Source organism: Panthera tigris, chromosome D2 (genome assembly GCF_018350195.1).
Source record: "Panthera tigris isolate Pti1 chromosome D2, P.tigris_Pti1_mat1.1, whole genome shotgun sequence".
Classification (NCBI taxonomy): Eukaryota; Metazoa; Chordata; class Mammalia; order Carnivora; family Felidae; genus Panthera; species Panthera tigris.
Window position 1 is genome coordinate 46,968,653 of NC_056670.1, and position 14,442 is coordinate 46,983,094.

Here is a 14,442-nt window from a genome sequence, read left to right on the forward strand (position 1 = left end):
GGACAAACACCATCACAATACAAAAAACACAGGCCTTAAAGTCTAAGAGTCCTTCGTATATTCAATGAATGGTTACTGGTCAGCTATATTGGCTGGAACTGAACTGAGCTCAAATCTAGATTCCCCAAGGGGCACCTGGGTGGCTCAGTCGGTTAAGTGATCAACTTCAGCTCAGGTCATGATTTCATGGTTTGTGAGTTCGAGCCCCGTGTTGAGCTCTGTGCTGTCAGCTCAGAGCCTAGAACCCTGCTTCAGATTCAGTATCTCCCTCAATCTCTGCCCTTCCCCCACTCAAACTGTCTCTCTGTCTCAATAAGTTTTTAAAAATTAAAAAAAAAAAAATCTAGGGGCACCTGGGTGGCTCGGTTAAGCGTCCGACTTCAGCTCAGGTCACGATCTCACAGTTCGTGAGTTTGAGCCCCGCATCAGGCTCTGTGCTGACAAGCTCAGAGCCTGGAGCCTGCTTTGGATTCTGTGTCTCCCTCTCTCTCTCTACCCCTGCCCCGCTCACACTCTGTCTCTGTCTCTCAAAAAGTGAATAAACGTTAAAAAAAATTTTTTTTTAAATCTAGATTCCTCAATACTTCATTGGTGAATTCATTCAATATTTGTATAATGTTGACCAAATTACTTAAGCTCTCTAAATCTACTTTCCTCTCTAAATTGAATGTACTATCTATATTTTACAAAAATGTTTGACGATTAAATTCAATAATATATTCCTTTTGGTAATATGTCTTCAATAAATACTGTTTCCTTTTTTCCTCCTTTCCTCAAAAGTAGCTGAACACATTTCTTCCGGTCTATGAAAAAATGTAATATTTAGAGGATATACCCAGGAAAAAATGATCTCAAACTTTAAAAGCAAGTAATTTCAAATTTATAATATGTATTATAAACCTCATGTTTTATTAGTAAAATTACCTGCTTAGAGTCTGAGAAGTAATGTCATTTCAACTACAGAGTTCTCATTCCCATAATACCACTATAGTTGCTAGAAAATTACTTTATCCTAACCAAGAGTTACTCTTCTAAGAGGCTTGAATTATCTTATAGGAACACTTTCCTAGGCAACAAATTTAGCAAACATAGTAAGACTCTGCAGAAGATACTATACAGGGTGCTTTATGTGTTAATCACACTTTGGAAGTCTAAATATACTGAGGGGGGCGCTGCACTACAGGACTCACACATTGAGAGGAGAACTGAAAACCGACACAACCTTCTAGAAAGGTGAATCGTTAGTATGTATTGAAGGCCTAAAAAACCAACATACCTTTTGATCCAATGACTATATTTCTATATCCTGAGGAAATAATCACGGATACAAAAGATTCAGGCACCAGGATGTACACTGTAAAATAATATTTTTAAAAATCCATATTTAGGGGCGCCTGGGTGGCTCAGTTAAGCATCCAACTTCAGCTCAGGTCATGACCTCACAGGTTTGGTTTGTGAGTCTGTGCCCCACATCTACTTGAGATTTTTCTCTCTCTCTCTCCCTCTCTACCCCTTCCCCACTCATGCTTTTTCTCTATTCAAATAAACAAACTTAAAAAAAATCCACATTTAATATGCACAGGTAGATAAAATTACATTTTTTTTTTAAATGTTAACAGTGATTGTTTCTGGGAAGCAAAATCATGGACAATTTTTATTGTTTTATTGTTTATTTCTACAATTCAGATAGTGTTAATGATAAAAAAAAAAAAACCCTTTTTTAAAAGCAGTAAAACAAACTTTTCACAGGTAAGAAAGTAATAACATATTTGATTATTGCTCCAGAATTTTAAGTGATTTCAGATACATTAGTCAGCTAGATCCTTAAAACATGACATTAAGGTAGAGTAAGTGGTTATTTTGTTAACAAATAAGGAGACTAAGGCTGAAGTCACGTGGCCTGCCCAAGTTTATACAGAGTTGAGACTAAGAACCCATGATTCTCTCTTTTTTTTTTTTAAGAGCCATTTTTTTAAAATATTTATTTTTGAGAAAGCACAAGTGGGGGAGGGACAGAGAGAGAAGGACAGGAGATCTGAAGCAGGCCGAGCAGATGTGCCCAATGTGGGGCTTGAACTCAGGAACTGGGAGATCATGACCCGAGCCAAGCCAAGGTCAGAACCTCAACTGACTGAGCCACCTAGGTGCCCCCCTACGATTCTCATTTCCAATTCTATGATCTTTTCTGCACCAGTGGTTCTCAAAGTAAGGTTCCCAAACCAGCAGCAACAATATCACCTATGAACCTGTTAGAAATGCAAAATGTCTCAGGTCCTACCCTAGACCTAGTTAATCAGATTCTCAGAGAGGATGGTGGGCTACAATCTGTGTTCTAACAAGCCCTCCAGGATTCAGATACATAATAAATCTGAGAGCCACTGCTGTATATCATGCTGTCTCATTCTTTATGAGATAATAAAAATATTTCTGGAAAAAAAAGGATGGTGGTATTATTTATACCACTGTCAATTGCATTATATTTTTAGGCTCTTCCAAATTAACAGGAAGTAGTGACTACACGGATTGACAATAGTCTTAATGTGTAATTACTGACAATGTAATTAACCACTTTCTTTTAAATTACCAGCAACAGTCCAAAAGGACAGACAGATCTTCCATATAATAACATCACAAGAAATGAACTGATAAGAACACTGGAACATCACTAGCTAAAAATGCTCAGAAAAGAGTCTGTTATATTTAGGTATGTTGTATGCATTATAGGATATAGGAGCAGGAATCAGAAAAACAATTTTTATTAATTTGAACCATTACTTTTTAATAGTCTCCTGACTTTGGTATCCCTGAAAACCAGTATGACTACTTGATCTGTTGAAATCCAGTCTATAATACTTAAGGAGCACTCACTATATGTAAGGCATTGTGTATGTGCTACAGGAAACACAAAACTAAGAAATGACACAGTCTCTGTTCCACAAAACTTTTAATGTCGTAGAGGATGTCAACATCTCATCAAGAATAAAGCAAGGCAAAGAGAGAGTGCCACAAGATAAATTTAAAAATCCACATGGAAATTCAAAGAAAGGTGACACCTCATTTTGGAGGGATCAGAAAGGAAAATGTGAGTCTGGGGAGACAGAATTTCAACAGAGATAAGTGGCATATCAGTCTTTTATTACAGAGAAAATGAGGCAGCAAGTAGGAGGGAAGGATGTGTGCCGAGGGATATCATATTCTGATTGCAGACAATAGTGGAAAGAACACTGCTCTAGTTACAGTATCCTGTCATGAACAAACTATGTCACTTTGGCCAAGAAAGCCCATCTCTAAATCGCAACCACTCATTTATGATAGGAATAACGATAATTATGTTATTTGCCTCAGAGTCATTTATCTGAAAAAAAGGCCAAAGAGGGAAAGGCCTCAATATAAAATACATAGGACAAGTTCAAAGTTCAATATTTATTCTCTATTAGGTAAGAAAGAATTGTGTAAAACTGAAAATATTTCATTCAAAATGTTCCCGCTCCAAAATCAGTACTAATTATTAGTAAATGGAGCATAAGTAATATGGATAACTAAAAATAATGTGAGCAAAAGAATCAAATTGTACAAACATAAGAAAATGGACTCTATATACAAGTTATCTTTCTTTGGGGGGCTTACTTACCTAGCAAAAGTAATTAGCAGTTTCTTCTAAAACTAAAAATACATTTATCAAACAATTCAAAATCACACTCTTCGGCATTTATCCCAAAGAAATGTTCATGCACTATGTTCTTACAAAAACCTGCACATGAAAGTTCTAAGTAGTTTTAGTTGAAACAGCAAAAAACTGGAAACAACCCAAATGTCCTGAAATCATCTATAGTTAAAGTGTGATACATCCATATCATGGAATGTTATTTAGCAATAAAAAGGAACAAACTATTGGTGGATTCAAAGGAATTATATTGAGTGAGAAAAGGCAATTTGAAAGGTTACACACTGTAACCTTTCTGAAATAACAAAATTATAAAGATGGAGAACAGACAGTCGTTGCTGGAAGTTAGGTGGGAATTTGTGTGGCGATAACAGGCAGCACCAGTGAGCACTGTGGTGACGGAATAGCTCTGTACCTTGACTGTGGTGTGGTTACACAAAGCTACGGTTATATAACTACACTCACAAATGAGTACAGGTATAACTGACAAAATATAAATAATCCTTTATGTCAACTTCCTGGGTTTGGTAATGTATTGTATTTATTTAAGCAATTGACATCAGGGAAGGTGGGATGAAGTGTGCACAGGACCTCCCTGCACATTTCTTTGCAATTTCACATGAACCTATCATTATTTCAAAATAAAATGTTAAAAAAAAAAAAGGTATACTCTTATTTTTTCAAATAGCAGTGGATGACACCTATTCTTTTAACACTACTATGAAAGTGGTATTCTTACCCATTGAAGATGGTATACAAAATTACTACAATTTCCTGTGGAAAATAATTTTACAACATAAACCCAGAGCCATAAAAAGTTTTGTGTCCTTTGACCTAGCCATCTACTTACTGGGAATCACCTAAACAAACAATATCAAATCTGGGAAAACATATATATATATATGTATGTGTGTCTGTGTATATGTGTGTGTACACACACACACACACACACACACACACATGTAAAGATGTTACTACACTGTAATTGAGAACAGAGTAAAACTGAATGCAACCTTGATGTTTCTAATCATGACATATCATGTAGCCATTAATAATGATGATTGTACAACAATATAACAGTATTCTCTTCATGAGAGAAAAAAGAAAAATTCAAAATTAGCGGCTAAAATATACATATAACAGGAAATATTTTTCACAAAAATAAAGAATAGTAATTATGTTAGTGCAAAAGATTTATGGTTATTTTTCTCAAAATTTTTACAGACTTACATCATTTTCATAGTGAAAGAAATAAGCACACTTTTACCTTATCCCAGAAATCAACCAAAGCTGTGAAGTCCCATTTCTTAGAATATGCCACATTATATTTCAAAATAGCATCCTATGGAAAAAGCATAAACAAAACCTCATGACACAGTCAAGTAATTTATCTATGAATAACCTTTCTCCTATATGAACTACTTCCAGTAAATTTCTTAACCAGCATTAACCTTCCTCCTACCATTAGCTATTCCACATCAGTAGCTATGAACAAACAGAATACACACTAATTTGTTATTCACTTAAGAAAAATGAGATTAGAGGGGCGCCTGGGTGGCTCAGTCGGTTGGGCGTCCGACTTCGGCTCAGGTCATGATCTCACGGTTTGTGGGTTCGAGCCCCACATCAGGCTCTGTGCTGACAGCTCAGAGCCTGGAGCCTGCTTCAGATTCTGTATCTCATTCTCTTTGCCTCTCCACAATTTGTGCTCTGTCTCTGTCTCTCAAAAATAAATAAATGTAAAAAAAAAAATTTAAAAGAAATGACAGCAAAGGTTCTTTAAAAAAAAAAAATGCGATTAGAAACGTCAAGTAATAGGAAAAAAAAAAAATCCAAACTCTTAACATTTACATTATAAACAGAAGTGATACACTCTCAGTGGACAAAAATTGGATCTTGGAGATAAAAAAATTTAAATATTATAATGATTGTTGGCTATCAATAGGGTTACACTATACATGTAAATATATAATGTACTTGTAGTATTAAAATTTCATGGGAAGAGTACTTTCTGGGAGAGGTGGCAATAATGAAATAAAGATTGAGAAACACTGCCCTAAGGCATAAAATTGGTTTTTTGCCTTTATTATCAGCTATTTTTTATAAGCTACATATAAATGGTTATCTTCCCCCAGCAGTTCATATAAATTACTTATTTATGTAGTGAAAAGTCAAAATAGCACGCCATCTACTGGTGTAACATTTAACTGAATAGGCAGTACTTTTTTCTTGTTACCAGCAATAAAAACAAAACAGGTCCCAAAAGGAGTCGCTTATGCCACCAACCAGAGACAAAACTTAATTAGTTTCAGCCTCTCCCACAAATGGAATCTTAAACCAGTCAATGAGGAATCAGATGGTCAGAACTAGTTAATCAGCCTGACAGAACTCTGCCATCCCCTACAGGAAGGTGACCACCACAACTACTCTATTTTTTCCTAAAATAACTTCCTTGCTCCCACTCACTTCTGCCTATAAAAGTCTTTCATTTCCTACAGCTTCTTAGAGTGTCTTTCCATCTGCTATATAAGATACTGCTTAATTAATAAATCATTGAATAAAAGCCAGTAAGATCTTTAAAATTTACTCCGATGAATTTTATTTAACACCAGAGTGGGGTATGCATAAGACAATCCAGTAGTCATGCAGAAAGAACTATTATAGTGGATGCAGGAACAGCACAAGGATTGAAAATCTGCGTGTAACTTCTGACTCCCTCCAAAATTTACCTACACTAATAGCCTGTTGTTGATCCGAGCCTTAGTGATAACATAGTTAACATGTTTTGCATGTTGTATGTATTATATACTATATTCTGACAATCAAGTAAGCTAGAGAAAAAAACATTATTAAGAAAATTATAAGGAAAAGAAAATACATTTACAGTACTGTATTATCAAAACAATCCACATGGGAGACTGGTACAGTTCAAACCTGTGTTGTTTGAGGGTCAACTGTATTTACAATTATATTTTATCTCATCCTTTTAAATTTCTACTTTGGTTATATTTTATAATGTATATATTATATTAACATAATAATAAACATGTAGAATTTATAAACAACTATTTGTATTTATAGTACATGCCCCCAATTTTGTTTTACTGAAGGTGTATGTAAGTTTGAAAAATAGTTACATTATTATAAATCTTCTAAATTTCCTCAGAAGTTACTGTTTTTCTTAAAGTTTTTTTTTCTTAACATTTATTTATTATTGAGAGACAGAGAGAGATAGAGCATGAGCATGGGAAGGGCAGAGAGAGGAGGAGACACAGACTCTCCAGGCTCCAGGCTCTGAGCTGTCAGCACAGAGCCCGACGCGGGGCTCAAACTCACAAACCGCAAGATCATGACCTGAGCCAAAGTTGGACGCTCAACCAGCTGAGCCACCCAGGCGCCCCCATAAGTAACTGTTTTTAAAAATTAATACTCTGCCAAAGAGTTTCCTGAAAAATATTTCATGCCATAAAAACAATCACCAAGCATCCAGATTAAAAAGTGAGTCAACAATGCATATTATTACTTGGATTCAGGGGATATCCAAGTTCCTTCAAAAAGGAAAAGCATCAATCATAAAATAGTATGGTAAGAAAAAGCTTTTATTTTTCTCACAGCCACGATATAAAATTTTCCATTAAGAAAGAGAAAATTTTAAGGATTTTTTCTCATCACTGGTATCTGACTTCAGAACCTCATACAAGGTATTAAATAGCAAAGTCTATTATTAATAGAGATTAAAAGGACAAACAACACATGTACTGCAACAAACTGTTGACATACTCAACAACATGGATGAATCTTGAAAGTTTTCATTCTGAGAGAAAGAAGCCAGAAATACTAGCATATGTACTATGTGATTCCATTATGTAAAATATAAACTAATCTCCAGTAAAAAAAGAAAAAAGAAAAAGGCAGATCAACACTGCCTGAGGACAGTTCAGAAAGAGGAATCAACTGTAAAGGGATTAGAGGAATCTTCGGAGGTGACAGAAATGTTCTGTATCTTGATCAGGGTGGAGGCTTGACGAGTATGTGCGGATGTCAAATGTCATCAAATTACATACTTTAAAAGCATGCATTTTCTTTTATGTAAATGATTCCTCAAAGTTAGTAAGAAAAAACATTTTACACTCTAAAATTCATACTGTAATTCTTTTATGGGATTTATAATTAGCAATAACTCTTGACTAATATTTACTTTTACTTTAGTCTTCAAGTCTCAAAAGTAGTCTACCACAAGGTCTCCTATTAAAAACTGGATGCTATTCTGTATTCTCAGCTATCACCTATTGAGGTTTCTTTTAATTTATAATTCATAATAAGCATAATTAAAGCACGGACAGGTCCATTCTTTGTAAATCATCAGACACATCATTTATAGAAATATTACTGTGTAAACTGATTTTTAAGGAGACAATTTTTTTAAAAATTGTTAACATTTCTAACCTCACTTAACTCAATATCAAATAAAAGTGGCAAAAAGATTATTATACTCAGTAAGAGAGACTTAATGTTCCTCCCTCCATAGTGTTCTTTCAGCAAAGAAAACAATTACCATAAGCAGATAGAAGAAAATCTCAATGGATTACTCTGTTCTGGTGAATCTACCATAAACTAAACAAGAAAAGGAAATTCAGAGTAAAGCAGTTACCCCTTCCTAAAGTTATCATTGGCACACTAAGGAATTGCTAAAGAGGTGAGCAGACAAGGTAATTTAGAACACTATGATTATTCTGCGTTCATGCTTAAAAGAAAAAATATGAAATTTTAAATAATGCTGTTTCTAAGGCCGTAAGGACCTAACACAGTGTTTGTCAAATGGAGTATAGATAGTACTCTGGGGTGGTCTGCTTCTGTTTTTGTGAGTTTATAATTGTGGTTTTGGAATACAAAGGACAAAAGACACGGTAGAAACGATGGCTGGTGCTTTAAACAGATACAAATGGTGAAAATTTTGAGCCATCCTAAGATAAACTGCAGTTCAGGACTGTCAAATTAGAAAGAACCTGGACTACAATGCTCACTATTATATTTATTTGCAAGCTGATGTTCTCCATACAGACCCATCTTTGTATCTACCAACATCCACCAATTGTTTGTGATTAGTAAGTAGTAAAAACAAAATGAAGAATTTTTTCTTTCACAGTATTTTTAATTTTTTTTTTTACATTTATTTATTTTTGAGAGACAAAGAGCACAAGTTGGGGAGGGGCAGAGAGAGGAGACACAGAATCCAGAGCAGGCTCCAGGCTCCGAGCTGTCAGCACAGAACCTGACGCAGGGTTTGAATTCACAAACTGTGAGATCGTGACCTGAGCCAAAGTCAGACACTTAACTGACTGAGCCACCCAGGCGCCCCTCTTTATATGGTATTTTTAAAAGTCTCTCAGCATACTATTTTGAGGTTCACATCAGCGGTTAAAAACTTTTGTGCAAAAAGGGAATACTGAATACAAACTGTTTTCATTATGACAACGAACACAACTCAACTGATGGTTCATGATGCTTAAAATGGAAAAAAATCAACTAATATAGCTCTAACTGTAAGTATAGTTTATATTTAGTTTCATGTTTGTACATATGCAGTTAACATTATTCTAAAAATAAATCAACAGATCCTGGCACTCCCTGATAATTTCTTCCATTTAAAAGAAGTACATTACAAGATTGAGAAACACTATCCGTAACGAATGAAATTTTCAAAATACATTATGGTACAACTTTTTTCAATATAGAGAAAAAATAGGAGCTATAGAGACATATGGAACGTTTAAGAACAATTTGTTAAGTATAAATGGAAAAACAGTATAAAACTTGAAGAAACTTGGGGAGCCTGGGTGGCTCAGTTAAGCATCCGACTTCAGCTCAGGTCATGTTCTCACAGCTCGTGAGTTCAAGCCCCGCATCGGACTCTGTGCTGACAGCTCAGAGCCTGGAGCCTGCTTCAGATTCTGTGTCTCCCTCTCTCTTTGACCCTCCCCTGCTTACACTCTGTCTCTGTCTCAAAAATAAACACCCATTAAAAAAAAAAAAAAACTTGAAAAAAACACTGAGAAACTGTGCACAACAAACTAAGTCTCTCAAAGAAAATGAAACCCATTTTCACACAAGTATAGAAAAATCTGTTACGGTTTATAGTTATAAAAAGTTTAAAAGTTTACATGGCTATAGTGCCAAAAAACATATACTCACTCATATTTTAGATATTAGAAAAATAATCTAATAGTTGCCCTTATAGTCTTAAGTGAAATATTGAAAAAAAAATAAAAAATGAATGATTGCCAAAATGTAAGATTAATAAATAATCAGACTGCTAGAAGCTATATTAACAGCAATACAAAACAGAATGTTTAATGTATACTTTAATCATTAGGAAACTCAGTTCCCTTTGGGCAAATATAGCTGAAGTCATAATTCTTCCCTGATTTACTTTTAAAGACATTTCAGAAACATGATAATTCTAAAAAATAAAAGAGAAGCTTGGTCGGAAGGAAATTGGATGGGGAATCAAGAAACAAAGGTCTTATTCCTGGTTCTCCAAATTATTCTGTGTGGCTCCAGGCAAGTCATTTACAACTCTCAATTCTTCTACTCATTTCCTAGTGATGGAATGGAAACCAAGAATGTCTCTTAAGAAAGTTCCTCAGGAAACAAGCATTTTGCATACCAATAATGCTGTTACCTGAGTCTATTAAAGATCAGAAAATGTCTTGGAGGGAGATACAGGGCCCATCTCAAAGAATGACAAACATGAAGCAAGAAGAGCAAAAACAACTACCTTCAGGTTTTGGGGCCGTGTGAATTTGTTGAGAAGTGCAGTCTGAATGAGCTCCCACCGGCTCCCTGCAGTTCGCTCACCATTCTTTAAGGAAAAGGAAAAACAGATTAAATTATCTGTTGGATCACTGAATCAGCACTCAAATAAGCACACACTAAACTGATTTTCAAAGACTAAAAGAACATCTGTTCTGTACTTACCTCATCTTCCACAGGGTACAAGTTTTGTTCTGAACAAGGCATCTTAACATGCTTATTGTCCCACAAATCTTTAAAATGTGTTGGAAAAGGTTTAGGAACTTCTCCTGCTCGCAAAAGGTCTACCTGAAAGAGAGGGAAACAAGAAAACTCTAAGTGCATAAAAACTAGGTATATATTGCACAAAACAACCCAAAGAAAGCAGCCAAAGCAAATGCTATGAAATACAGACCAGCTCCTAGGCAAGAAATCTCAGAAGCCTTCTTCAGCTGTTCCTACTCCTTACCTTCATTTGATCAGCTTCCAAATCATCACGTTTGGTCATTCTAGCTCTACCCCTTCTAGGCCCCTGGTCCTCATTATTGCTTACCTTCTAGGCCCCCATAACTCCAGCTGCTCCCAGACACATTCATCCCCGATTAAGCCCTCATCCCCACTTGGAAACATTATCTTTCTAAAGTATTCCCAGGCTTCTAATCCTACAATGGCTCCCCTCTATGATTCCAAATGAAGTCCCCAGTTTTTAACATCCCCTCTTACCCATACACCATCTGGTTAAACATCTATCATGACCTTCAACACTCAGGTCAATTTTCATTTTCTTTAAGAACTTTTCAAAACTTTTTTTTTTTTAACTTTTTTTTTTTAACGTTTATTTATTTTTGAGACAGAGAGAGACAGAGCATGAACGGGGGAGGGGCAGAGAGAGAGGGAGACACAGAATCGGAAGCAGGCTCCAGGCTCCGAGCCATCAGCCCAGAGCCCGACGCGGGGCTCGAACTCACGGACCGCGAGATCGTGACCTGAGCTGAAGTCGGATGCTTAACCGACTGAGCCACCTAGGCGCCCCTCAAAACTTTTTAAGGACAGTTTACTCCCTCTTGTTTTATTAGATCATTACCATACCAGATCACACCTGTTTTTCCTTCTCCCACTAGACTATAAACTTCTTGAGAATAATAACCATATTAACTGTGGATTCGGAATATTTATGATGAAACCTGACTTATGTGTTTCTATAAGTATACGTATAGAAATATATACATATGTAAATATATACGTATGTGTACACATACACATATGCTGCTTATAATAAGCATTAAGTAAACGTTTGAGAAATGCGATATTTGAAACATGAAAAATTATACATTTTACCTATTCTGGACACTTCATATAAATGGAATTATACAACATATGGCCTTTTGTGTCTGGCCTCTTTGGCTTGACGTAATGTGTTCAAGGTTCATCCATGTTGTAGCATGAATTAGTACTTCACTGCAAATAATCAAACCATCACAGTAATATAAAATTTGAACTGTAATATGTTATGAGTGAAAGGTTCATGGTGTATGAGAATCTATTTCAGACAATTCCAACTTACCGGTGAGCTTAGAGAAAGTTTCCTTGGGGTGCCTAGGTGGTTCAGTCAGTTAAGCATCTGACTCTTGGTGTTGGCTCAAGTCATGACCTCACAGTTTGTGAGTTCAAGGCCTATGTCAAGCCCTTTGCACTGACAGTGCGAAGCCAGCTTGGCATTCTCTCTCTCCACCTCTCTTCTGTGCCCTCAACTCATGCTGTATCTGTCTCTCTCAAAATAAATAAACTTGAAAAAAAAAATACTAATAAACTCATCCAAAAAAAAAAAAAAAAGACTTCCTTGAGGAAATGGCAATTGAGCTGAACTCCAAAGGATAAAAAGAACGAGGAAAAAGAAGAAAGGAAGACTGTTCCTCAAAAAGGGAACAGTTTTGGGGCGCCTGGGTGGCTCAGTCGGTTAAGCGGCCGACTTGGGCTCAGATCACGATCTCGCGGTCCGTGAGTTCGAGCCCCGCGTCGGGCTCTGGGCTGATGGCTCGGAGCCTGGAGCCTGCTTCCGATTCTGTGTCTCCTGCTCTCTCTGACCCTCCCCCGTTCATGCTCTGTCTCTCTCTGTCTCAAAAATAAATAAACGTTAAAAAAAAAAAAAAATTAAAAAAAAAAAAAAGGGAACAGTTTATAGAAAGGAAGACTATCCAATAAGCACTCAAGAGAAATAAAGTTGTAGGAGAAGACCACCCAGAGAGAGAGAAGAAAACAGGACCTATGGAAAAGCCTTGAGGAGCTCTAACAATTTTTAACACATATGCCAGAAAAACTAAAGGAATATAATAAATGGCTAAGGAGACAGAAAGAAAACTAGGATTATATGTTATCATAGAAGCCAAAGAACGAGAATAGTCAGAGGAAAGAATTGTCAAGAGTCAATAATTATGCTAAAAGTATTTTCAACTCCAGATGAAGTCCCCAAAGGTGACTTTGTAAAGATATCCCATGTAATCAGAGGTGACAAAACAGGTACCAGTCCAGCTCCACAGACAGGGGAACATATCATATATATGAAAGTATGCTTTGTGTGTGGGCATCTGTATGTCCATATGTGTGTGTATATGTGTTTGTGTGCCTGCATGTGTGTTTATCATGTCTTTAAAGATAATCAAGCACCAAACGACATGCCCCTGCAATTTCAGACTGCCTTTTTTTTAAATTTTTTTTAACGTTTATTATTGAGAGACAGAGAGACCCAGAGCATGAGCAGGGGAGGGGTAGAGGGAGAGGGAGACACATAATTCGAAGCAGGCTTCAGGCTCTTGAGCTATCAGCAAAGCCCCTGACGTGGGGCTCAAACTCACAAATCGCAAGATCATGACCTGAGCTGAAGTCGGGTGCCCAACTGACTGAGCCACCCAGGCGCCCCCCCCCACTTTTTAATGTTTATTTATTTTGAGAGAGAGAGCACACATTCAAACATGTGCTAGAGCGGGAAAGGGGCATAGAGAGAAGGAGAGAGGGAATCCCAAACAGTCTCAGAGCTGAGGCTCGATTTCACAAACCACAAGATCATAACCTGAACCGAAATCAAGAGTTGGATGCTTGGCCGCCTGAGCCAACCAGGCGCTTCCAGACTGCCTTACATTTCTAATGGTAAATATCAGCTTTACTTTACTACTTTAAATTTCATAACTGTTAATATCTGGCATCTTGGAAATGTAACTTGGGCTGTTTATTTAATAACTATTAATTACATATATATCATGTTACCATATTCAGAAAAAAGAATCTAGAAGTTAATCCACCAAAATTCTGAAACAGGACTGAGAGACTTGGATTTTGAGTTATATACTATCACATGAGACCTGCATCTTTTTTTACAATGACCTTGTACTACTTTTATAATAAAAATAAAGATTTTAAAGATTCTAAAAATTCAAACGTCATTGGATATCTAAAAATAAACAGTAATTACAGAGATTAAAAAATGACGGTATAGGATAATTTGGGTTTTCTTTATGGGCAGTGGTATAAAGAAAGGCAGTAAAGTCAAAATATCACTTACCTCCCCAATCTCTTCTCCAAATTTTCCACCAGTAACATCTTGTCAGTCACTCGGCCTTTTCTTAATTTTACCTGCATTTTCCCTCTTCACCCATATTTAAGAATTCACCATATCCTATCAATTTTACCTCAAAACAAAGCAACCAACTATTTTCTTTTTTATTTCCACATTACCCTATCTCAATGATTTTCAAACTTTCTTAAATAGCAGAACTCTTTTTCCCCCTAAGAAATCTGACATTCATTATATTTAAATCAAATAAAACTATTATAATTTTTATAATAACTTTTACTTATGCTAGCATCAATACATGAAATTGAGACTAAGAAATACAAAATTCGAAATGGAAAGCTAGGGATCACAGCTAAAGCTTGTATCAACCTACTACTCAATTTACACTTAAATCTCTCTCGGTATTGGGAATGCAAGC

At 36.1% G+C, this 14,442-nt stretch overlaps 1 protein-coding gene across 10 annotated transcripts in view; it reads right to left on the bottom strand.

Moving 5' to 3' along the window:
- PARG (poly(ADP-ribose) glycohydrolase) overlaps positions 1-14,442 on the bottom strand; it is a 132,362-nt gene that overhangs the window by 104,945 nt on the left and 12,975 nt on the right. For all 10 annotated transcript variants that reach the window (XR_006209030.1, XR_001510073.2, XM_042960254.1 and 7 more), the window contains 3 exons: positions 10,643-10,765; positions 10,443-10,526; positions 4,932-5,006 (listed from right to left, as the gene is read on the bottom strand). Coding sequence is in view for 8 of the 10 variants with exons in the window: in XM_042960254.1 (XP_042816188.1) it covers positions 4,932-5,006; positions 10,443-10,526; positions 10,643-10,765 (282 nt within the window). In the remaining 2 variants the exon portion in view is untranslated. The remainder of the gene's footprint in view (positions 1-4,931; positions 5,007-10,442; positions 10,527-10,642; positions 10,766-14,442) is intronic.